At 46.3% G+C, this 24,201-nt stretch overlaps 2 protein-coding genes across 2 annotated transcripts; one reads left to right on the forward strand and one right to left on the reverse strand.

The window, feature by feature from the left end:
* Nucleotides 1-388: 388 nt before the first annotated feature.
* Nucleotides 389-8,369, forward strand: LOC149306898 (BUD13 homolog). The gene is made up of 11 exons (XM_089537753.1): nt 389-531; nt 1,512-1,608; nt 2,219-2,303; nt 2,481-2,538; nt 3,233-3,903; nt 4,035-4,387; nt 4,620-4,731; nt 5,336-5,474; nt 6,035-6,219; nt 6,925-7,006; nt 7,576-8,369. Exons 1-11 carry the CDS (start codon nt 389-391, stop codon nt 7,667-7,669), a joined length of 2,019 nt encoding a protein of 672 aa, XP_089393879.1. The 3' UTR covers nt 7,670-8,369.
* A 168-nt stretch (nt 8,370-8,537) lies between these two features.
* Nucleotides 8,538-12,620, reverse strand: LOC149306899 (uncharacterized). The gene is made up of 8 exons (XM_089538223.1): nt 12,470-12,620; nt 12,225-12,361; nt 11,586-11,760; nt 11,204-11,378; nt 10,975-11,113; nt 9,795-9,980; nt 8,824-8,965; nt 8,538-8,699 (listed from the first exon to the last, which is right to left on the reverse strand). The coding sequence occupies exons 1-8, from the start codon at nt 12,618-12,620 to the stop codon at nt 8,659-8,661; spliced, it is 1,146 nt and encodes a 381-aa protein (XP_089394349.1). The 3' UTR covers nt 8,538-8,658.
* Nucleotides 12,621-24,201: the final 11,581 nt, after the last annotated feature.

The following is a 24,201-nucleotide window of genomic DNA, read 5'->3' on the forward strand; positions in this document are numbered from 1 at the left end:
TGGGAACCGCTGCCCTAGGAGGCAAAAAGATTAAACTCAGGCTATTGCTATTTGGACTGATTCAAGATGATGATTGAATCATACAATCATATGATGATGATATAATTATTAATTAATGATTAATTATGGAGCTGGGATTCCCAAGCTTTGGTTCTCCAGGTAATTCTGGACTCCAACTCCCAGGAGCCCCGTCCAGCTCGGCCAAGAGTCAGGCACTCTGGGAGCTGGAGTCCGAACGGAGGACTAATGTTTGGGCAGTAACCGAGGCTGCCTCTAGAGGGCGCGCAGCACGCAGCCTCCGTCCCGACCATAGAGATGCTCGTCTCTATGGTATTTTCCCCTCGCTCCCGTCCCGAGCGGCACTTCCGCTTCCGGCCAGTGTGCTAAAATGGCGGCGTCTGGCCTGTCGAAGGCGGAGTACCTTCGGCGGCGCTACTTGGGAGGCGAGGAGGAGTCCGAGGCCAAGAAGCGGCGGAGGAGGAAGAAGAAGAAGGAGGAGGAGGAAGGGGCGAAGGAGGCGGCGGTGGGCCGGTGAGGGACCTTCTTGGAAGGGCAGGCCCTTTCCGACTTATGGCGACCCTAAAGTGGACCTCTGTGGGGGTTTCCTTGGCAAGGTTTGCTCAGAGGAGGCTCCCCTTTGCCTTCCTCTGAGGCTGAGACAGTGTTGTTGTGTGCCTTCATACGGCAAACCTATCATGGGTCTTTCTTGGCAAGATATGTGTGTGTGTCTGTGTCTGTGTGTGTGTGTCTGTATGTATGTCTATCTATCTATCTATCTATCTATCTATCTATCTATCTATCTATCTATCTATCTATCTATCTGTAATTGGTTATACAAATACTAAAATAACACATAATAATGCACCAAACGTTATTATCTAATTTTTTCCTAGTAATATATAATTATAATACAATAATATTCAACATCTGTATTTTATATATTTCAACATACGTATAACACAAATCTGTATAGATATATCTGTTTGTGTGTGTGTGTGTATATATATACACACACATATGTATACATATGTGTTTGTGTTTATATATATATATATATATATATAGGTAGATAAATATATGTGTGCGTGTCTATATGTATATACATTGGATTATTCACACTCCCCTTATTAATGCTCATAGGTTTTTGTTCTTTCCTGTTTCTTCTCTCTCTTGTCGTTGTCACATCATTTTGTCTTAATGTCATATGTAATGTTCTAGGATACATCTAAAAGTGTTTTAAAAATAAATAATAATAATAATAATAATAATAATAATAAATAATAATAATAATAATAATAATAATAATAATAAGTCCTCTGATATAGCAGCCTCACTTCTGAGTTCCCTAACAGTTTAGTATCTTATAGAGGTGAAGCTCTGGGGGAAGCATAGTATGCCATGCCATTGCCAGGCTTCTTGTTCTAGAAAGGTCCAGGATTTACAGCTGTGTTTAGATGCTGTTCTTGTTGCTGATCAGTTGGGTATTTGTTTCCCTCTCTTTCGGCCCTCAGGATGCGCATAGTGGATGACGACGACACGAGCTGGAAAAGCGTTCCTGTGGAGCAGGAGAAAGAGGACGAGGAAGGGGACGAGGGAGACTTGCCTGTGGTGAGCATTTTAAGGCTGTGTATTAGTTGGATGTAATAGTGGCTACTAAGGATATGTCTAGGACAGTGATGGCGAACCTTTTAGAGGCCGAGTGCCCAAATTGCAACCCAAAACCCACTTAGTTATTGCAAAGTGTCATGTCCCTCTGGCTTTCTAGTAACAAACTCTGTGCTGGGACAATGGCACATGTGCCCACAGAGAGGGCTCTGAGTGCCACCTCTGGCACGTGTGCCATAGGTTCGCCATCACTGGTCTAGGACTTGGATGCTTTTAAAGGGTTGTTTGTGTGGGATTATAATTCCCATAGGGAGGCACCAGAATATAAGCTATTGGGCACACACAGATGCGTTGAGTAAAAACTTGCCTGCTTAGAGAATGTTTCATCTTGTAGAGTGATCTTGATGTAAGGCAGGAGTACAACACATAAAATCAGCATTACAACAAGCACAAGTTGTCTAAAATTACATCAATTAATGAACAAGACAAATTCATAAAACTAATACAGTCCATACCTATATAAAATTAGTGGAAGACAGGGTATTACTGAGGTTCCATTATGGTGGATCAAATGGATGTAGTCTGGATCCCTTGTTTTGCCTGTTGTTTCCAGGTGGCAGAGTTCATTGATGAACGCCCGGATGAAGTTAAATGGATGGAAGTATTCCGCACCAGTAACAAATGGAAGCTGTTGGGAGGTTAGCATTCTGCTGTTCTTTTAAAGTTTTGTACTTTTATTTATACATTGACTTTTCCCCACGTTGGGGACTTAATCTTGGTGTCTGGAGTTAAAGGGGCTTTGCGGTGATCATATTACGCTTTACGAGTTACTGGCTTAGACACATGTAAAGACGAATTTTGATTTTTCCCTTTAGAGCAAAATGAAGTGACCCAAAGGACTGACCATTCTGCTTTTGTAAAATCAACAAATAGGTGAGGAACAGTGGTTTGTAGTCTGATTTTCTGTTCTTGGCTATGTCTGTCACTTAATGTTTTAAATTTTATTATTATTATTATTATTATTTTAGTATTGGGGGTAAAGTGTTACCAGATCATTTAATTTTCTACTGATAGGTGTCCTTGGCATTGTGTGTAGGTACAGTTGTTTAGAAATACCTTTTGGGTGGAAGGAACTTTTGTAACCTGCTGACAGTATGAAATAGTCAAATGTAAGAAACAAAGCTTGTTGCAGCCTCATTGAAAACAGGTTGTGTAGCCTTTGTGCCACTAAAAAGCAGGTAGTAAGTCTCCAACATAATTTCTTTCGAGTGTCTTTAACTGGCTTGGGCTGAAGTAATAGCATTGGAGAGGAATAGCATACAAAATTATTAATTGTTGAATGTTTTTGAAGAATGCCTGTGCATGATGGCCCATTGATATGCCATTTCCTTGCACTGCGTGAATGGGAAGAAGCTCCTGGCGGACGGTTGTGTTGCATGGTCAAAAGGAGTTCTTTGGCCAGGAGATCAGTTCCCAGAATTTTTCTGCTGCTTGTTGTGTAACACACACGGGGTGAAGATTCTTGGCAAAATCACATCTGATAACCAAATGTTAGGTGAATTTAGTCTCCTCTATACAAGATGTGGTTAATTTACACTGTGTTCATTCTTGTGACCTTGCCTTCCAGTTCAGAAGCTGCAAAGCAAAAAACCCCACTACATTTTCCAGACCAGTCCCCACCTGAGAGAGGCCGCCATAATTCCCCAGACCAGTCCCCAACCAGGAGGGGGCGTCATGACTCCCCAGACCAGTCTCCTCCCAGAAGGGGCCACCATGATTTGCTAGACCAGTTTGGACCCAGGAGGGGCCGCCATGACTCCAAAGACCGGTCTCCAACCAGGAGGGGCCACCATGAATCCCCAGACCAGTCCCCACCTAGGAGGGTCCGCTATGATTCGCCAGACCAGTCCCCACCTAGGAGGGGCCACCACCACACCAAAGACAGGTCCCCACCCAGGAGGGGCCGTCATGACACCCCAGACCGGTCCCCACCCAGGAAGAGCCGCCATGATCCACCAGACCAGTCTCCTCCCAGGAGGGCCCCCCACGATTCATCGGATCAGTCTCCACCCAGGAGAAGCTGCCACAACTTACCTAATTTATCTGTTAAAAGGCTCCATTCTGGAGCAAGCATAAATAATTCCAGACCTTTGAGTGAAGGCCAGCAGGAGCGCTTCCCAAAGAAGGACTCGGCCCATCTGAAGAGGCCGGCTACTCCTGAAGCGTCAGCACCTCGGAAGAAAACACACAGTTCTGATGCAGACCAGTTGTTTCCTCGAAAACAGCCATCCTCCCAAGGTGAGTTGTCTTCTGAAAAGTGCTGTGCTTTTTTAGAGAAGAACTCTGAATAATCCAGGTCTTATAAAAATGTTGGAAAATGTTCAGTCTGATTTGCACATGCGTTCTGACTCTGGTCTTTCTGTGCACAGGCTCTCCAGGCCATAAGAAATCTCATCCGAGAGCACCTTCCCCAAGGAGGCGCCAGAGGCACGATTCTGATTCTGGTTCTGATTCCCACTCACTCCCGCGGGGCAATGCCAGAGCCTCCTCTGACTCAGATCTCTCCCCACCACGGCCCAGTCGTAACATGTTGCAGTGGCAAAACTCTCCTTCAGATCTCTCTCCACCCAGAAGGAAGCACCGTGGGTCTTCAGACTCTGATTTGTCTCCTCCCCGAAGGGGTCAAGTGGCCCCAAAGAAAACCCACAGATCCAGGAGTCCTCCTGACCGTTCATCACCTCATAGGACTGTGGACTCCAAAGAGAGGGGCAGCAGCCAAAGGGTGAGGGGGGTGCCCAGCAGGAAATGGGTTTGCTCTAGCTCAGTTTGGAAGTCTCAGTACGCCTGGTCAGTACTGTTGTTGGGCTTGGGGGACGTGCTGCTCTTGACAGTGCCTTGCTTGGTTGAGGCAGCTATACTACAGAATCTGAAGCATCTAACACTTGGGTGGAACTGTCAAAAAGATGGCATTTGTCTGTTATGTGTGTGACAGCTGTGCTGGTTTTGGCTTTCAGGGCCCTCAAATGCTCTCAGGTGGCAAGGCTGGCTTGGTATCAGCTGAGTTGCTACGGAGGGAGCAGCAGGACCTGAGGCGGCAGGGTGGAAGCAGCAGCAAACATCTGGAAGGTGAGTGCTGTGCAGCATCTGTCTGTCTTGGTTGCAGGAAGGGAGACTGAGAGGCTGGTTTGTACAAAGTCACCCAGTGAATCTGTGGCACAAACAGGATCTGAATCAGACTCTCCCAGAACTAAGTCTGGGCCACTATGTGACTCAGGTTCAGGTTATTTGAAGGACCTTATTTTCTTTTACTTACCAGCCTGCAGGGAAGTGAGGAGAAACCTCTGCTAAGAGGAAATCTATAGATAAAAGGATGTCGGTTTTTCAGTAGTTGTGCAAAGCCCATTGACACTAACAGGCAGCAGATCTAGAAGAAATGCAAATGGATCTTGTCCAGTTTAACCTCGAAGCACACTTTTAGTAGCAATAATGGGAGTAGACAGCCCAGCCTTTGTTTGGGAGATGTCTGGAAATAATGTTTTGCAGCCCAGAAAGTCATATTACCTGGAAGTGGAAAAAAAATGGTTCACTTTGATTATTTACTTTCTGGATGCTACAGAAATTTCCCCACCCACTTATGCAAGGGTTTATTGGAGGCACAGAATCAGAGAGAGTTGCCTTGGTGATGCAACGATGACAATGCTCTGATTTGAATGTGTGGCTCCTTTTTCAGCTCAATCGCAAAATGCCGAAACTGTTTTCCGGGATAAATCGGGTCGAAAGAGGGACCTGAAGCAGGAGAGGCTGGAACAGCAGAAGAAAGCAGAAGAGAAATCTGAGCGAGAGGAGCAGTATGCCAAGTGGGGGAAGGGGTAAGCTGGCTGGATTCTGGAGTTCAGGGTATCAGACTCAGGTCCTCAGGAAGGGCTAGGGAGGCAGAGAAAAGCCAGGAAGGCTTAATGGTAGCAACAAGGGATGGGGGCAGCTGACTTCTGCCAGATGAAACATTTTATTCCTCTGTTCTAGAGATAGTAATTACGCAGCTGCCTGGATGCTGTTGGACTTTAGCTCCCAGCAATCCTCATTGTTGGCTAGGGCTGCAGTTCAGTAGGATGTGGAAGGCTACGCAGTTGTTGCTTCTGCTCTGGCAAGTTTAATTGCTTTTCGTTGCCCAGGGTCTTAAGCAGAGAAGGGTCTTTTTCTATATCTGCTCCATGATCCATTTTAGCTGGTCTGACCAGAGATTATACTGGGGACATTTGGATGTGCATCCAAAGCACACATCCTGATCACGGCCCTGTGAGGAGGACTGTGTGAAGATATCCTAAGTGCATTGTTGCCTTCTTTCCCCATTCACAATGGGCAAACAGTCAAGGGGAAAAACTCCTGCTGTACCACTTCTGTCTTGCTTTTATTTTTGTGTGTCTCACAGCCTCGCACAGAGCAGGCAGCAGCAGCAGAATGTAGAGGATGCTGTGAAGGAAATGCAGAAGCCCCTGGCCCGGTACATTGATGACCAAGACTTGGACAAGATGCTGCGGGAGCAGGAGAGAGAAGGCGACCCCATGGCCGACTTCCTTAGGAAGAAGAAGGCCAAGGAGAAGAAAGACACAAAAGGTAAGGGCTCATAACTGGGCGGCCCTCCTGGCAATGGGGTGATGTGGGCGGGTGGATGGGTGGGTGAGTGGCTGGCTGGCTGGCTGGCAGGCTGCTGAGCCCAGGGAGAACTGTTAAACTGGTAACCACCAGGAGTAGGTATGGTCTGATCTTGCCCACAGTCAAGGGTAAGAGTGAATGCTGTCCCTAGAAAGCCACTCTGAAAAACATAGACTTCTTGAGGCATCTGCATCTTAGGATAGATAGGGTTTAGAAACAGTACATTGATAGGAACAAAGGATTGTGGAAATGGCAAGCAAACCTGCAAGGGCTTTTTTGCCCCCTTTCTCTGAATTACAGCCCACTCTCATTGCCCTCTTTTAGGCGCCTCAACAAAAGGGACTGGCAGCTGGGTTTTAAATTTTTTATTAAAGAACAGTAGGTAACACCCAGGAAACGTCATGCTTTCTGACTTTTCAAATGTTCCTTGTACACAATTGCAAGTGACCACAATGTCTTCTCCATATATCATATGTTTTGGGGCTGGTTTATATTCATGTCTTGTGGTTGCTTTTAGCCAGTTTATGTTAGCATTTAGAGTTTAAGATCCACATTTAATATTTCGCTGTCTCTGTTTAAAGTCAATACCAACATAATGCTCTGGCTTCACTGATATTTTGTTCTTACAAGGTTGTTGGCTTTTTTTATTTCCTTTCATCTGTTCAGAAAAGCCAAGGTATAATGGACCAGCACCCCCACTCAACAGGTTTAATATCTGGCCTGGGTATCGCTGGGATGGAGTTGACAGGTGAGTCTTGCTTTCTGAAAGTATTAGCAAAACATGCCACTTTGTGCCAGTGGTGGGACTGATAGGTACCAGCTGCATTCCCTACACACAGCTTTGACTCATGGCTGAGAAAGCTGCTTCTATGGAGGTTGAACTCTGCCCCATTGGGGATGTATTTTGGGAGGGGGAGGGTCCACAGGATCCTCATTATTGCTAATCAGAAACTGTTGCATTTCCCCAGTTGGGCAAGTGAGTGCAGTGGGTCAGTTTTAGGGGGAGAATTTAGGAAGGCATGGGGAGAGCCAAGTCCAAAGATGGCTCTTGAAGCACCAGCTCCAGTATGATGAAAACTGGTATGCATTACTGCCATAGCATAAGCTTTATTGATGGCCAGTAATGCAGTAAATGATACACAGCAGAGAAGCCTTTCAGCCCTTTCACTGATGGGGCTCAGCATTGCCTGAAGACCAATGGCAGAATTGGACCCTTAAACAAATTCTACCCAGATGAGTCCCTTGTTCAGTGAAAGAAACATGTGTCTTCAGTTTTTTTGTGTACAAATTGCCTGGTTGCTTTCCTTTCCTCTGTAGATCAAATGGTTTTGAGCAGAAGCGCTTTGCAAGAATTGCCAGCAAGAAGGCTGTGCAGGAGCTGGCCTACAAATGGAGTGTGGAGGACATGTGAGGAATGAGTGGCCCATTTGCGACCTGGGAGAACCTGCTCACCACATTGGATCTGCTGCCAGGCACAATCTTCTTTGCCACAGCACTGTCCCTAACAACTCAAAGGGGCTCCAGGCTCCTTCCAGAAGCTCGTGGAAAGGCAGGGAAATGGCTTCAGCCCGGCAGAAGGGGAGGCTTATAAGGTTCCTGGGGCATAGACTGTGCTAGAAGGACTGGAAGAGTCAGTCCTGGTGGAGATGTCCCAAGTCCAGGATGAACAGACGTTTTTGACTAGACTGCAACACTTGAATGAAACAGCTTTGATCTCGCCAAGCAGGAAGAGATGTTGCCACTGACCTTGGCAGGGACCTCTTCAGTGAACCTTCCTTTCATGCCCAAGTGTGGAAGGTTTGGGCTGTATTGTTGTGCTAGATGGGTTTTTGATGCCCTTAACAGGTTTGCGGTTGGGCACTTGGAGCACTCAGTTAAGTGCAGTGTCTAGTTAGGCGTCCTTGGAGAAGTTGAACAAACAGCCTGCTGTTGAGGGCCTTCTCTTGGAAGTGTACTGAAAAGCTAAATACAATGACTTTTTCATAGGAATCTGGATTCCGTGCAGCTCAGGGGACAAGGATGGGGCGGGGAGGGCTCTTCACAGATAATATTTCTTCTATCCTTTGCAATTTGTACGTACAGTTTGTAAATAACAGCTTTTTACAAAAACATCACATGTGTGATATTTTAAATGCTAGTGTCATATTGGTAGCAGGAAATGAGCAGGATGACACCTCACTGGGCTGGAGCTATTATAACTTTTTTAATAATGAACACATTTTTAAAATTGTGAATGACTCTTAAGAACCCCACTCATGAGCAAAAGTTGAAAGCACCATTTTAAAACTTGCAAGCCCCATCATCCACTTTAACATCCAAGATTCTGATTTCTTGGTGACTGGCATCTGGTCCTTGTGGCTGCCATGTTCACACTTTGGTTGTGTGACATTTCTTGCTGGATTAAGTACTTTTGGAACCAATAGAGAGGAAGTGGGATAGGCCTGCAGGTGGGAAGAGAAGGCGGAACTGGTTCAGGCTGCCACTGTTGTTCCAACCACTGCCCATCACCCTCAAGCCAAACCTGGGGACGCCCCCCACCCCCCATGGTTCCCTTTGGCTGAATACCTGTATGCCTCCTGTTGGACAGTGGCAAAGTCATGCTTTCCCTCTCTCTGGTGTGGTTTGGTTCTAGCCTGGGACAGCTGGCTTTCTTTTTTCTCTTGAGCAGCCATGCAGTGCTTGTTGTGGTTTGGCATTCAAAAGGACCCTGTTTGAAGAAACAATACCCAAACTACAGGCAGTAAGTCAGTGTGGCAGGTGTGTGTCATAGTGTAAAAACATACATGGACATGAGAAGGACTCTTATCCATTTGTTCAAGCTGGGAATTGAAGAGAGAGTAGCAGCTAAAATGACAGTGCTGAGAGCAGGGAGATGGGGATGGAGGCAGTTGGTCCGCTTCCTCATCTTCGGAGATGGAAGAAACTCAAAAATGTTGCAGCACCTCCATGACTCCAGGTGGAGGAGGGTACAAATTTATCGAGCCTGGGTTTTGCTTCTGAGAAATGGCTGCCCCAGATAAAATGGCTGTATTTCCCCTTTCACATGGGTTAGTGAGGAAACAAACAGAACTGCTTTTAGGAAATGCATCTTTTTGACTTGTCTTCCCCAGCACCTGGAGCATTTCAGAGAGATGGGGGTATTTGTAATGGTGTTTCTGGGCCCTACCATGTTTCCCATCCTCCATCACCCTGGGACAGTCTGGCTGGAGTCTAATGGGAATTGCAATCCTTAACAGCATCTGGAGGGACAGCAGGTGCCCTGGCTCCCTGCTGCTTCACTCTTTTAATAAGGTTGAAGGCATGCAGCCCTCTGAACAGGTGTGGTGGGGCCTCCTTCTCTTGATATCTGCTGAAAGAGTCTGGATAGCTGCCTGCTCCAAACTAGCTGGACTTACTCCATTTTGTAGGGTATTGGGCTCAATGAGGCATCTTCTGGCAATAGGATTCTAGGAATGTTAATCTGGTCTGCTATCATTCAACCCCAGCTTCCTCCTTCATTGACCCACCCCAAAACCACCCTTTGATGAGTGCCTTACCAAAGAGTGATTATGGATTCCTTCCCGAGGGTCTCCATGTCGAATACGGGGCCGAGCCCCCCAGTCCTGGAAGAAGAACCTGTATGCTGTGGTGGCATCGAACTTGGCCGTTGGTGACTTCAGTTGTGTGGTGGACCGTTTAAAGTACTCTGTGCCCTTGGCCGAGGCTGGAAAGAGGTGTGTGAGCTGCAAGAGAGAAGAATCTTGAACTTGCAAATACATTTCCTTGCAGTGCCAGGTAATGCCCTCTCTTGCGTTCCCACCAAATGTCTATGAAGGCAGTGAGATTGAGAGAAGTTCCTCCCCTGTAGATCTTAGAGTTTAGGCAGGTTCACGTGGGAAGATGTGGTCCTTCAGATAGCCTGGACCTGGCCTTATGGGACTTTACCAGTCATCACCAGCACTTTGAATTGTGTTGGGAAATGGATCAGCAGCTGGTGCTGTGTTTTTTCTGTAGTCGGCTCTGGTTAGCAATCTGGCTGCAGCTCTTTGGGCCAACAGAAGCTTCCGAGCCTGCTTCAAAGGCAAGTCTTATGTTGAATCCATTACAGCCATTACGCCCAAATTACAGATTTGGGTGTAACCAAATCATGTGTCACTGTGGCCAGGTCTGATGTCTCAAGGGTTATGTACTAGTTCCTTTGCTGCAGGACTTTCATGGAAGCTTGACAATTGTTGCCAATTGGCCATATCAACTGAAGACCTGAGCTCCCTATTGCAAGGCTGCCTCTTATCTCTGAAAGACAGGTGCTGGGACATAATGGGATGGCCGATGACTATGTGCAGGTGAGTAATGAGGCCTTTTGTATGGGAAAGGCCGCTTGTTCTGCTAGTGGACCTTCAGAAGAGCTAAGAAGAGCAATGGAAGACCTGACCACCGCACATGATACTAGTTTGAGAAACACTTTCCCCTATATGGGACCCAGGATGTCCTACAATATGGATTAAAACAAAATATTGATAAAAGCCCCCCAAAAGTTAAAAACTATTATTTTATTTACTTATATCCTATCTTTCTCCCAGTATAAGGACTCAAAGTGGTGCACTTAAAGAAATTATCCTTTTAAAAACAGGACTACGGGAAACAATTAAAAATATATAACAATGTGGATAAATGTACAGCAGCTTTCCTCCCAGTTCTAAGACCCTTCTCTGCAACTGTCTTAAGTGCTTTCCTTACCTTTGTTGCAGGGTCTCCTTCAAACTTCTCACCCCTCTCTCTGCCCAGACGCTCCTTCTGTGGGGTGAATATGGCATGAAAGTAAGCTGAGGTGTTCCACCGGCGGTAGCTCTCCCTCTGGACGGTCTTGAAACTGGTGCTGTGTGGAACCAGAAGAAGGTTAGGACCTTGGGCTGGAACCACCAGGGCTTGTTTTGTCCCCAAAATTCCTCCAATGACTGGCACCCACCTGAAGGATTGGTTGATGGCCAGGTTGTCCAGAGGAGGCAGGGCTGGTGCAGCCTTGCCTGGGAAGGACCTTCGTGGTGGGAAATCGCTTTGGTACTTGGTCACATATCCAGCTTGTGTGGGTTGCAGAGAGGTTGCAATGCCTCCTTGCCTTTCTCCAAAGACGAGGGCGTTTTCTGCAAGGCAAAAAAGAAATTACTGGCATGTGAAGTGTGCAGAGCTTTAGTTAGTTTTGACCTATGCTTTGATCCACCTTGGGCTCTCTCTTGGAGAAAGGCAGGTAATTAATAAAATAAGGAACTTTTCTATTTTTCAGACCCTCCCCCCTTTTCAGAACTGCGTTTAGCTGCTCCTTTACTGTCACAGGTTGGTTTTAGCTCTACCTGACAGATTTGATTCTTCCTTTCTGCGTCCCAGGGAGCACTGGTTGCTTGGTGAGGTGTACTTCACAAGGCGGGGCGGGCGTTTGCCTGGGGGGCTGGCGGGTGGCCATGAGTGGCAATGGCTGTGGGGTGCTTGCCTCCGGGATGGTTCCCGTGGAAGCTGGTGAGGACTCCCCTGCAAAGCACAGCCTGATTAGGAATCTCACTCGGCATTCTTGCAGACTTTCAGCCCGGCCTTGCAGGTGGCATATTTTTGCAAAACCTTGGCACATTCATCTTCCCTCCTTCCTTCCCTCCCTCCCTGTAGGCCATGCATGTGTTTCATCCTTTGCCTATGGAGAAAAGGACTCCATGCATTTGATAAAAGTAGGCCGCAGTCAGCTGTTGTTAGCTTTACACTAGAGATGGTTACTTGTTTGAACCCAAACAGATGGTACTACCCAAAGATGAGGTGCACAAAGGAAGCACAACTTCCATCTGCTTTTCTGAATGGAAATAGCTCCATGCCATAATCTTTCCTCACCCCAGTCCTCTAAATTCTTAAAGTATTGACCCAACTCTGTGATTCTGGGGTTCTGTTCTGTCTTGGCTGCCCCAAAAGAAAAGGTCCTCTGAGGTGCTCTCCACCTTCCCTCTTGCCTTTATCTCTGTCGGGTGCTGCCCTTTGGGATCCCAGGCCATGAATGCTGTCTGTTGTGTGGTCTGGAGGTCCATCGGGGGAGGATTTGGGTGCGGAGGAGTGCAAGGCGGCCTCTTGCTGCTGCGTGGCTGGATAGCTGGACAGAGAGAAGGAGAGTGGGTGAGTTGAGTGATGTGACTTGAAGTCCTGGCAACCAGGACAGGAGCCACCCCACTCTGTCCAGGAGCTTTCCCCCTGCTCTTACTTGGTGGGCATGTGTAAGTGGCCTTGTAGTGGGAGAGCCACTCTCGCCTGCTTTTCGACTGGGCTAGCACTGGCTTTTTCAGGCAGTCCCAGTGGCACTTGTGACGGCTGAAGGAGAAGAAAGCAGGTGGCCAAGGGTTAGGTGTCTCCATGGCCTGTCCTTTGAGTACAAGGTTGGGCAACTGGCAGGGGTTGGGGCACTATCATGGGACCTTGGAAGGCTGTGCCTCCCCAAATGTTCCCTTATGTTTCCAGGGGGATGTGGGATGGGGCAATTCTGCCACTATTTGGGTCCTTTCCAGGCAGTTTTTCAAAACAGGAGCCAACCTTTGCCTTCTTTTGTGGTCTTTCATGAGACTAAAATATCCTGGGTGTGGGAAAGTTGGCAAGCATTTAGGTGCCCAGTAACTTTCTTGATTTTTTTCTGTGGCTTTGGAAGTCATAGGAAGCCTTAGAACCAGACATCCTCCATTGCCCTTCTTGAACAGTTGTTCCCAAACATTGCTCTTCCAGGTGTTTTGGACTTCAGCTCACAGAAGACCCAGCCAGCTTGGCTAACTGTCAGGAATTCTGGGGGCTGAAGTCCAAAACATCTGGAGGAGCAAAATTTGGGAACTGTTGTTCTAGAACAGTGATGGCGAACTTATGGCACGCGGGCCAGAGGTGGCACTCAGAGCTCTCTCTTTGGGCACACATGCTGTCGCCCTAGCACAGAGTTTGCCAGAGTTTCTTACTAGAAAGCCAGAGGGATGTGACACTTTGCAATAAATAAGTGGGGTCTGGGTTGCAGTTTGGGCACTCGGTCTGTAAAAGTTTCACCATCACTGTTCTAGAATGTGAGGAAACAAAGGGATGAATGGATTTAGCACAGGTTGGACAAGTGGCACCAAGGAAGGAACGGACTCTGGTTGGAAGAGCTCTCAAGTCCATGCCAGGCATCCCATAAAACCTTGGCCTTCCAACCACTTTCCTTTCATCCCAGGCTTCCTGCTCCTGAATGGGACCTGGTGGTCCCTTCCCTAAGTCAGGGTAGAATAAGCATCTGTCGATAATATCCTTCGTAGGTGGAAGAAACCCAAGTCCCTGAAAGACGAGAGTCTCTTGAGCCATCCTTTGTTGTTGTTAGCTGCCCTGGAGTTGGTTCCAACTCATGGTGACCCTGTGGGTGAGACATCTCCAAGAATCCCTATCTTCCACTGCAGTCTTGCCCAGATCCTGCAATAAGCCTTTACCCATAATAACCCCCCTGATTGAGTCTGTTCATCTCTTTCTTCTACCTTTCCTAGCATTATTGCTTTTTCTAGTAATCCATGCCTTCTCATGATGTGGCCAAAGTACGATAGCCTCAGCTTGACCATCTTTGCTTCCAAGGAGAGCCCTGGCCTGATCTGTTCCAAGAACCCATTTGCTTGTCTTCTTGGCTGTCCATGGTCCTAAGTACTCTTCTCCAGCACCACATTTTGAAGTAGTTAACTTTCTTTTTGTCTGCTTCCTTCACTGTCCAGCTCTCACATCCATACATAAGGATGATGGGGAATACAATGGCCTGAATGATCCTGACTTTAGCGTTCAGTTGTATGTCTTTGCTCTTCAATATCTTTTCCAGTACCTACCTACCTAGTTCTTTCCTACCTACCAAGATTTCACCTACGATGCCAATATGACTAAATACAGTTATTTTCTCACCACTTCCTCCATACCCTCCAACTGTCCTGACTGGTGTTGGGGTGGGCTTCATCCTATGGAGACAGCAAAAGAGGCTTTTGTTGTTGCTGGTGCATTTTAGGCTTTTAAAAGTGCCAGACCAAACTGAAGAGATAGAAAGGGCAGCATCGGACAGTGGTTTCCATAGCACTTACCCACAGTCGCAGAGTTCGCAGGGACACTCTTTAAAAAGAGGGTTTTCCATGTCTGTGGGATGCATCCAGCGGCTCCTTTGCTCTAGCAGCTGCAAATCTAAAATGCTCAGGGTTTAGGACTGGGATTTGGAGCAGGGATTTTCCTTGAGTTTTGGCTGGTTGGGAGGGTTTGTGGCGGTTGCTAAGGTCCTTTCAATCTCCCTCCTTTTCCCCCCTCCTCTTTGCCAGGAATGATTTGAATGTCAAAGCTGCTGCTAAAAGAGGCCCTCTGCTCTGGCAGACTTCTTCTGGAATTGCTCCTGGAAACCAGAGAAGGAGAAACAAGCATGCAAAATGGCAGGGTGGTCTCTCTGGAGATGGTTGTTGCATTTTATTTGTTAAAACGTTTCTATAACCATTCCCATATCACAAGATCTCAGAGAAGCATACAAGTAAAACTGAATTTGATGAGTTTTCTGCAGGAAATATACTGTTCCCTGCTATGCGTTTTGCACAGACCAAGGCCCCTTTTACATTACACAGTTATAACACTCTTATTTTAACCACCGTCAGAGCTTCATCCTGTGGAATCATCGGATTTGTAATTTAATGAGCTATTTACAAATTGCAGCTCCAGTGCTTCAAAGGGCTGCAAACCCCAGCATGCCATACCATGATAATTAAAATGGATCAAAATACCATAATGTAGTATGAATGGGTCTTGGGGTTTGTAGTTTGGGGAGGCACTAGAGCTCCCTGGCTGAACATTTTAGGTTTCCCTCACTAAACTGCAAATCCCAGGATCCCATGGAATGGAACCATGGTAGTGAAAGTGGAATTGAAGCGCTATAACTGAGTAGTGCAGAGGAGACCAAAGACGTCAAGTGTTTCCTGCGCCACGCTGAAGTCCGTCCGTCACGTCCCTTTTGAGCGCTATTTTTGGAAAGACAGCTGCCGCCTTCAGCTCCAGCATCGCCGGTTGACTTTGATTAGCCTTAGCCATAGGAAAGTGTGGAGGAGGAAGGATATTAAAATCTTAATTTAATTTAAAGTGCTGTCATTCACCGTCATGGCAAGCACTGAGCAGGCTAATCATTATGCAAATGAAGCAGATAGAAAAAAATGATTAATAATTGTACAAATTAAAAATTATTGTAAACATCCTGCGAGTAGTGATAAGTCTGCATGGCACCAGGAGGCGGGCAGGGACCATGGCAGGAGAGCCGCTCTGGCAACTGGATTGTCTCATTACTGGCCGTTAATTAGGGATCATGGTGCAGGAGCCAAGGGATAGTTGGAGGGATTGGGCATGGGGTCAAGGGACAGCCTGGGGTGGCAATGGCTGGGCTGGCATGGGGATGGGGAGCTTTGTGATGACTCACCAAGAGGGCTTGGAAACCCAAAGAAGATGGACCCCAGACATCTGCTGCCCAGAGCTTGGTTGGGTGCCCAGGATCTGCCAGAAGGTGCAACAGGTTTGGACATACAACTGCATCTGCTCCTCTGTCCTACAATCAGGACAGAGGAACAGATACAACCATTTGTGACCCCCATTGTCCTCCCAAAGGCCCTCCCTACTTCTTTGCCCCCTAAATGTCTCTAAACACTAGGGCTTATGTCAGGTGGAATAAGGGAAAGGACTCTTGGCCCTTTAATAGTTGTGCAGAATAGGAACCACTAAACTTTTGTCCTCCAAGTGTTTTGAACTTCAACTCCCAGAAGCCCCAACCACCTCAGGCCAACAGTTAGGAATTCTGGGAGCTGAAGTCCAAAACACACAGATGGCCAAAGTTTGGGAACCATTGCACTAAAGGGTCAGGAGTCCTGTGGTTTATTTTACCCAATAACTCTTATCGCACATCCCATCAGGAGGCATAGGGGACAACTTTGGAACATTATGCCTCTACTTGGGCACTTTTAAGCCCAGGAGAGACCATTCCTCCTATAAGAAGTGACTTGGACATGGATCTCTGGGTCAATTCCTGTTGGAAAAAATGGGCATCTCCTAAGGTTGAAATGGCCCAAGGAAGGCAAAATGCATGGAGAAATTGTACCACCCCCCCCCCCCCAGATTCCAGCTGAAAGCCAGGATGGTGTAGTGGGTTGAGAGTTTAACTATGGGGCTGTACACACGGCACCTAAGGGATGGCATAACTCTGTGCCTTTCCTAGCTGGATCAGGACTGCGGCAACCACACACCGCAGCCCTGACTGGGACTTCCCAGGGTGCAAAAAGGAGCCACAAAAAGTGGTTGCGGCCATACAGTACTCCAGTGCTGTGTTGTGCAGCTGCAGTGGCCGAGGAACGCCATGATGCCACGCACCATGTGGAGCAGTGTCATGGTGCCCTGGGGGACAGAGTCAGGGCATGCATCATGTGGATGCGATGACCTGACTCCATTCTCAGGCTGGCCTTAATGGCCGGTCTGAAGAGCCCCTATGATTGGTGACCAGGGTTCACATCACTGTTCAGCCATGGAAACCCACTTATTGACCTTGGGGAAGTCATAGGAAGGCAAAGGCAATCCCCCCCAAAACAAGTCTTGCCAAGAAAATCCCATGGTAAGTTCCCATTAGGGTCACCATAAGTCCGAAACAACTTAAAGGCATACAACAATATATATATATATATATATATATTGCTTTTAATATATATTGTTGTGTGCCTTCAAGTTGCTTCTGACTTATGGCCAAGCCCATTGGTGCCATTTCTGCCACTGGAGATGCCAGCTTGGCAAGAGGCTTCCATAAATTGAACGGAGTTGAATATCAGCCAATTGTTAATTAAAGTGAAGACTTAACAGCAGCTTCTGTAGCACTTCCGCACACTTGAAATCCAGGTAATCGGATCAGGAGCAGAGTTTTGCATGTTTGCGGGGGGTTCAGCCTCAGTGCAGAACAAGGAGACAGTCTGGGTTTAATAAACTGGACTAAAGGGCTCTGAGCTTCTCTGTGCCTCCTTTTGCAAAGTTTTTTTGGGGGGTAAATGCCAGACGCTCAAGTGCCCCCTTTTATTGCTCATCCTCCTTGATGCCCTTGGGTCAATGGTTGGGTAAAGCCTAGGCGCCATAGAGAACTGAGATTCCTCATTGGGGGTTTGGTTGTTAATTGTGGCCCATTATTATCCCCCCCTCCAAACACAATGTTTAACTGTTTTACTTTTATATTTTTGACAGGGAGCTGGATGATAATAATAATAGGCTTACACTGGGTAATAGGCTTATGTGGCACATTATGCATGTCAAGGACAAGCAATTAAGCTTGGCCTCACACATAATAATTAGATTTTTGTTGATGAGCTCATCAGTAATGTGTTTAGTTAAGATTAAGGGCTTAGTTCCCGGTGCACAACATCGCCCAGTGGGTTCGTCCTCCTCCTCGCTCGGAGCCATCTTCCTCACCTGCGCGTTCCAGAAATGTGGACGATGGGAGGAAGGAGAAGGCAAAGAGGATGGTTTGCCAAGGCTTTGAGAAGACTTTTGGGTGCAGAGAACACAGCAGTGGGTTCTAGGTTGGCTGGTTCTAGGTCCTTCTTTCTCCTTAAACAGGACTTCCATCTTGGGAAATGATCCAGAGAGGGGCTGCTATGTTGTCCACTTCTCTGGCCAAACCATGGTCTTATTCAGAAGCTCCTGCGTACCCTCCAGCTGTCTCAATTGGGACAGCTACACTGCATAAATAATCCGGTTTGACACCACTTTACCTGCCGCTGCTCCATGCTGTGAAATTCTGGGATTTGTAGTTTCTCGCAGCACCAGAGCTTTGCTTTCCTCCCTACCTTTCCTAGCGTGATTGTTTTCTCTAGTGATCCATGCTTTCTCATTATATGGCCAAAGTACGACAGCCTCAATCTGAACCTCTTTGGCTTTCAAGGAGAGTTCAAGCTTGATCTGTTCTTGTACCCATTTTTTTGTCTCTTTGGCCGTCCATGGGATCCTCAGCACTCTTCTCCAGCAAAGCATCTCAAATGAATTGATTTTCTTATCTGCTCTCTTTGCTATCCAGCTCTCACATCCATCCAAAATAACAGGGAGAGAATAGCAAAGTGTCTCACACTCGGTATCGCAAAGTATATGCAACCTGCAACCTGCAGAGCAGCCAGCAGATGGCAGCAAATGCCAGCCCAGGTAAGTGTGCCCACCTGCCCTGCTTTCCCTTCTCATCAATGAGGCTTGGCTTGGCAGGGATGCCTTTGGGCACAGTTCATTGCTGATGGAGAAGCAAGAGCCTCTTTCCAAAGAGGCCTGCAGCTGGTTGTTCTCAGCTGTCCCTCCAGCCCAGAAAGTCAGGCAACAAGGCCTTTGTGTTGTTAAAGTAGAAAAGCCTAGGGGAACCCACTCCTATCCCTGCCAGCAGCATGTTATGGGACTTGGGGCCCTGGATCTCATGGGCTGTACCCTTTTTTCCAACACTTAGGGAGAGGGGGAGGAGGAGGAATCCCTGGCTGAGAGCGCTACCTTGAAAAATATCTTCTAGCCTGAAGAAAGAGACTCCTCCCTCCATAACTGCCATCCTCTGACCTGTGAACCCAGGACCCTCTCACATCCCTCATTAACACTCTTTAATTGATTCTCTCTCCTCATCCATAGGGTCGAAAACGCTTCAAAATGAAGTCTTTGGAACGTGGCCCTGCGTTCCGTGGCCAAAATGGCTGCCATGGCCCTTCATTCTCCATGAGATTAAAAGATGGCAGGCCTCATGCTCCTTCTCTCTGGCTTTTTGCAGTGGCTGTTAGATGTATTAAGAGTAAGAGATTAGGAAAATTAGTATTTTTATTCATTTAACCACCAAAAAAGCACAAAAGAGACACAAAAACAGTTTGCATATTGTTCTTGTGTGCCTCCAAGTCATTATGGCAATCCTAAGGCAAACCTATCATAGGGTTTTCTTTATAGAATTCTTCTGGTTTACTACAGGTTTACTCCTCTGAGGCTGAGAGAGTGTGACTTGGCCAATGTTAATCGATGGGCTTTTTGTGCTCAAACCCTGGTGTGTTTTTGTGCTTTTAATGCTAACAAGTCTGCCTTATTTTGACAATGATAGTGATGATGATGATGATGATATTGATATCAACCAGCTTCTGAGGCATGTGCCCACTGTTTCTGAAGCCGAGACAGTGTGACAAGTGTGTTTTTTGTGTATTTTTGGTGCTTTTAATGCCAACAAGTCTGCCTTGTTGTGACAATGATGGTGATGATGATGATGATATTGATACCAGCAATGCTCTCAGGCATGGCCAATGTAAGTTGCTCCGATTTTTATAAACTCATGCGCAGTGAAGAAAAAATCAAAGTGCCTTGACCAAGTACACACTTCTGAGAAGTACAGTTGGTGTAAGAAACCTGAAACCGGGGGCACCTTGACATGTTAAATATGCATAGCCATGTGAAACCATGTTCAGTGTTTAACCCAAAGAGTTTGGTTATGCAATACGCCTCTGAAATATGCAAGAGGCCATGTTAAATAAAGCCATGTTCAATGCCCAAATGTGCTGTCGTGTGTGTTTTGGAAGTGGAGGGGGGGGGGTTGGCCAGAAAGGGAAGCACATTACTGCCATCTGTCAAGGAATAATGCCAAAATGTCCTCCATTTTGAGCATGCCTAAGAAACATGTGTTTATATTAATGCTTTTTAAAATTATTATTATTTTTTTAGTTGTTCACATATCCTCCATTTAAAAATATGTCCTACATTGGGGGCGGCTAAGTTTTGTCCTACATTTGTCCTACTTTTTTTTTACATTTGTCCCGGTTTGGAGGATGACAGTTATGGCAACCCTACCAGAGCCCCACTGAGCATACGCAAGGGTGCCAATTCGAATCATTGAACCCTCCGGTGTGGTAATACAGTGTGCACTCACTCTGCTTTGCTTGCATCCGCATCACGTGACTTGCTTGGAATAGAACTGACTCCGCTTCCCCCTCGATTCGTAAGGCAACCAGGTGTGGTAAAATATCACATTTTGATGTGAATTCGCATTGCTAGACAGGAGTGACTCTGGATCTGGTTTTGAAAAAACATCATGCTTCGCATTGCTAAAACGGGTGTGACTGTGGATCTGAGCTGCAAACCCCCCATGTGTGATAAGGGCCATCAACTCTTTAGCATCACCTGGCGCAGTGATCTCAGGGTTTGGGACCAAACTGCTGAAAGGTGTGGATGCCACCAAGCCCTATGAGGAATGTTTAGCCTGGAGAAGAGAAGGTTAAGACTTCTCAGCCCCACAATAATGTGAAGCCTATTCTAGCTGCTTTTAAAATTTTAAATGGAGTGCAATGTTAGATGTGCCCACTTCTCATGTTCAGATGAAGCTGGGAAAACTGCTCAGGGCAAACCTACAAATAATATTTACTCTAGATCTCCTCCGCCAACCCCCAAAACCAGCAAATAAACCTCCCCTCCCAGTTTATGTGCGCTATCGAGGTAGTTAGCAAATCCTCACTAATGAATATTTGTAAATGCAAGAAGCATTCATTGCACTGGAATATCCAGAGGGAAGTGCGTTCTCCATCTCGCTGCCTTTGTGAAGTTTCCCCCCCCTTTTTTGCAAGATGTTTTAATATTTATAGTTTCTTGTGAATAGTATTTTTAAAAAAGAAAAAGGGGAAAAAAAAAGAAGCCCTACAGAAGTAGCCCAAAGGAGCTTAGAGAATCTGGGGATATTGATGGAGTGCCTTCTTTTCCCTTTTCAATTACAGGCACCTCACATAATTAAGTGCTAATAACCCTGTTAATCTAGAATGGATGTTCTTTCTCCTGGCCATTTCTTAATAGAATTAAAATACAAAAAAACCCCAAAACCTCACCAGATAATAAGCAAAGATGGGGAAGATCTGGTACTGTTACGGAGGAGATTAGAAAGTGGAAGAAAATGGGTTGCAAGACCTTTCCATTTTGTGTTTTAAAACGTTACATTAGGTCCTTGATATATCTGTTGGGTTTTGCTTCTGTGGATGCTCAAATCCCATTACATACAATGGGTTGTGGTTGTTATTATTATTACTATTATTAATACAGTGGGCCCTTGGGGTTTGGTCCCAGGACCTCTTATCAATCTTGAAATCTGTGGATGCTCAAGTCCTATTGCACACAATAGGTTATTATTATTATTATTATTATTGGGTTATTATCAATATATTACTATTATTAATATTACATACAATGGGTTGTTGTTGTTGTTGTTATTATTATTTTTAATAATACAGTGGGCCCTTGGTATCCACTGGGTATGGTTCCTGGACTCCTGTGGATACCAAAATCTGTGGATGCTCAAGTCCCATTAAACACAATGGCATAGCAAAATGGTATCCCTTATATAAAATGGCACAGTCAAGGTTTGCTTTTTGGGATGTACTATATCTTTGAAAAACATTTTCAAGCCGTGAATGCTTGAATCCGTAGATAAGGAGGAACGCCTGTATTTCTGATGTGTCAAAGAGATGGTGCTTTACAAACAGTAATATGGAGGGCAGGTCCTTGTCCCATTCTTACCATGGCAGTTAAAGTGGGATCCAAATGCTATAATTTGTGCAATGTGAAAAGGCACTTTTGGGGCTGTCTTTTCCATATTCAGTGTTAGCACCTTGCATTTCTAACAACGATCTCATGCATTCAGAAATATAGGAGATTGTTTTGACACACAAAGGTGAGTCTGATGGTTTTACTGGAGGGTTTGGTGTTTTCTCTTGAAATTAATTTCTGTTGCAATCTGGAGCAAACAGTGTCTGTGAGATTGGACGATCTCCTGGGTTGCATTTTCCCTTCCTCTTCTTGCACACGAAGTCCTTTTTGCATCCCAGATCCCTTTGGCCCCAGGCTTTGCCACACAACCGTGCATTGTGTGTGTGGCCCTTTTCTCTCTCTGGCCCGATTCTGCAAATCCCCACACAGGTGGGGATGGCAAAGACACACTCCCCCTTGTTCTCTTTACACAGCTTAAAATTTTTAAGACAAACAACCGCGTAACACCATCTCCTAATGAAACTGTTTTATGGCAATTAATTATGTATCAGGCTTGTTTGCATGCAGGCGGCACCTCGCTCTGCCTCGGCTGAGGCTTTGATCTGTCAAAAGGCTAAATGGGAGATAAATAATGAAATTACAAAGCAGCCTGGGTGGAAATAAACACGTCGGGAGGGAAGGTATCCTTTAGCATGGTGGCAGAGGGGAGCTTGGATGCTAGGGTCACCTTTACCAAAGATATAGTGCATTCCAAAAAGCATGTTCTTTCCTCCGACCCCAAATTTTTAGAAGGATGCTCCTTCTTTTGCACATGATGCCCAGGGGTTTTCTACTTAGAAAGTACCAAGAGCCCAGTTGGTGAATGACGGCTTGGAGCAATGTCCATCCATGTTTTTCTTAAATCTCAGAAGACGCATTGCATCTCCCAAGCATTGAGTCACCAAAATAGTGGTGTCCTATTTTGCTCAGCCACAGATGCAGGCGAAACGTCAGGAATAAACTCTTGTAGAACATGGCCACGTAGCCCGGAAATCCCACAAAAAACCCTAATTTATTCTCTTTTTGTCCATTTTCTTAACTGTCCAACTCTTGCATCCATGCATGGTAATGAGGAATACAATTGCCTGTATTCCACCATAAGTCGGAAACAACTTGTGCTAAAATGGGGCAGAGAGCTCTGAAAAGTATAGGGGAGCAGGTCAGAAATGGAGCTCTGGTCACATCTAAGATTTTTTTCTCCAGCATTTCTGGGCTTAGAGGTTGCAAGACTCGTCCCAGGGCTGCTGGAAATGGGCCACCCTTGACCTAAGGCCTGAGCCACCTTGAAGGGGTTCAGGGGTCCCTCCTGCCCGTTTTCCTCCATTGCTCTTCTGCAAGAGGGACGAAGGCACTCTCCTTCCCAAAGGATGCAGTGTAGGATGCAGCAGGCAGGGCTGAGACCTTTGCTCTGACCGTCCTGCTCTCCCTCCTTCTTGCTGGAGGCCCATTCATATGCACAGGGAATGAAATTCAATAAAACTCATTAACCTAACAGCAGGCTGATAAGATGAGCGCCTGAGATGCTGCTGTCTCCAGCACACAAAGCTTCTCCAGGGCTCTGCCACAGCCAGATAATTGCTTCAAAGCCAGCACACAATGCATTTACAATGGAGGCCCTGATAGCAGCCGGACGTGGCAGACAAAGCTGAGGATGGGGCTGGGGGCAGACGGAGAAGGGGGACCAAAGGATGTCTCCCTGTCTGTCTCCATGTGAAGAACTCATCAAGGTGAACAAGGAAGAAGGAAGGAAGGAAGGAAGGAAGGAAGGAAGGAAGGACAGATGGATGGACGGATGGAAGGGACCCAGGGTGGGCAGGAGAAGCCATGTGGTGTATTGGGAAATGGTCCCCCCCATTGATTTCTTTCTCACCAGAGATGCTTTCCCCACTTCAAGGGTGGGCAAAGGTGGAAACATAGGCAGGTGCATTAGCCCCTCAAGAAGCCTTGGAGGGCTGCATCCCCCACTGTATCTATATATAAAACATTTTTTGCCCATAAATACCCCCTAAATGTCCTCTAGGGAATATGGGAGCATTTTCTCCATGCTTTTAGGCTTTTCTGGGTCACTTTAGGCCCAGGAGAGGCCTTTTGTTTTTCAACAGGAAAAGAGTGGAAGTCACTCCCTATTTACAAAAAGGCCTCTCCTGGGAATGGCTTTGATGGTGTCTTCCTGCATGACAGAAACGGGTTGGACTGGATGACCCTTGGGATATCTTCCAACTCTAGGAATCTAAGTGTTAGTTCCTAACAATCAACAATTGAACATTCAGTTCGCTTTCCCTTCACCATCCCATGTTAACCAAATGTTGCAAAAAGAGGAGCATTTTATGCTGGGAAATTGCAGTCTTCCATAGTCCTGCCGCTGCAACTGTATTGTTCGGGGTTGTTCCTCAGGAC

This window comes from Sceloporus occidentalis, unplaced genomic scaffold (genome assembly GCF_023333645.1).
Source record: "Sceloporus occidentalis isolate IW3139 unplaced genomic scaffold, rSceOcc1.0.p SCAF_9, whole genome shotgun sequence".
NCBI classification, from domain to species: Eukaryota; Metazoa; Chordata; class Lepidosauria; order Squamata; family Phrynosomatidae; genus Sceloporus; species Sceloporus occidentalis.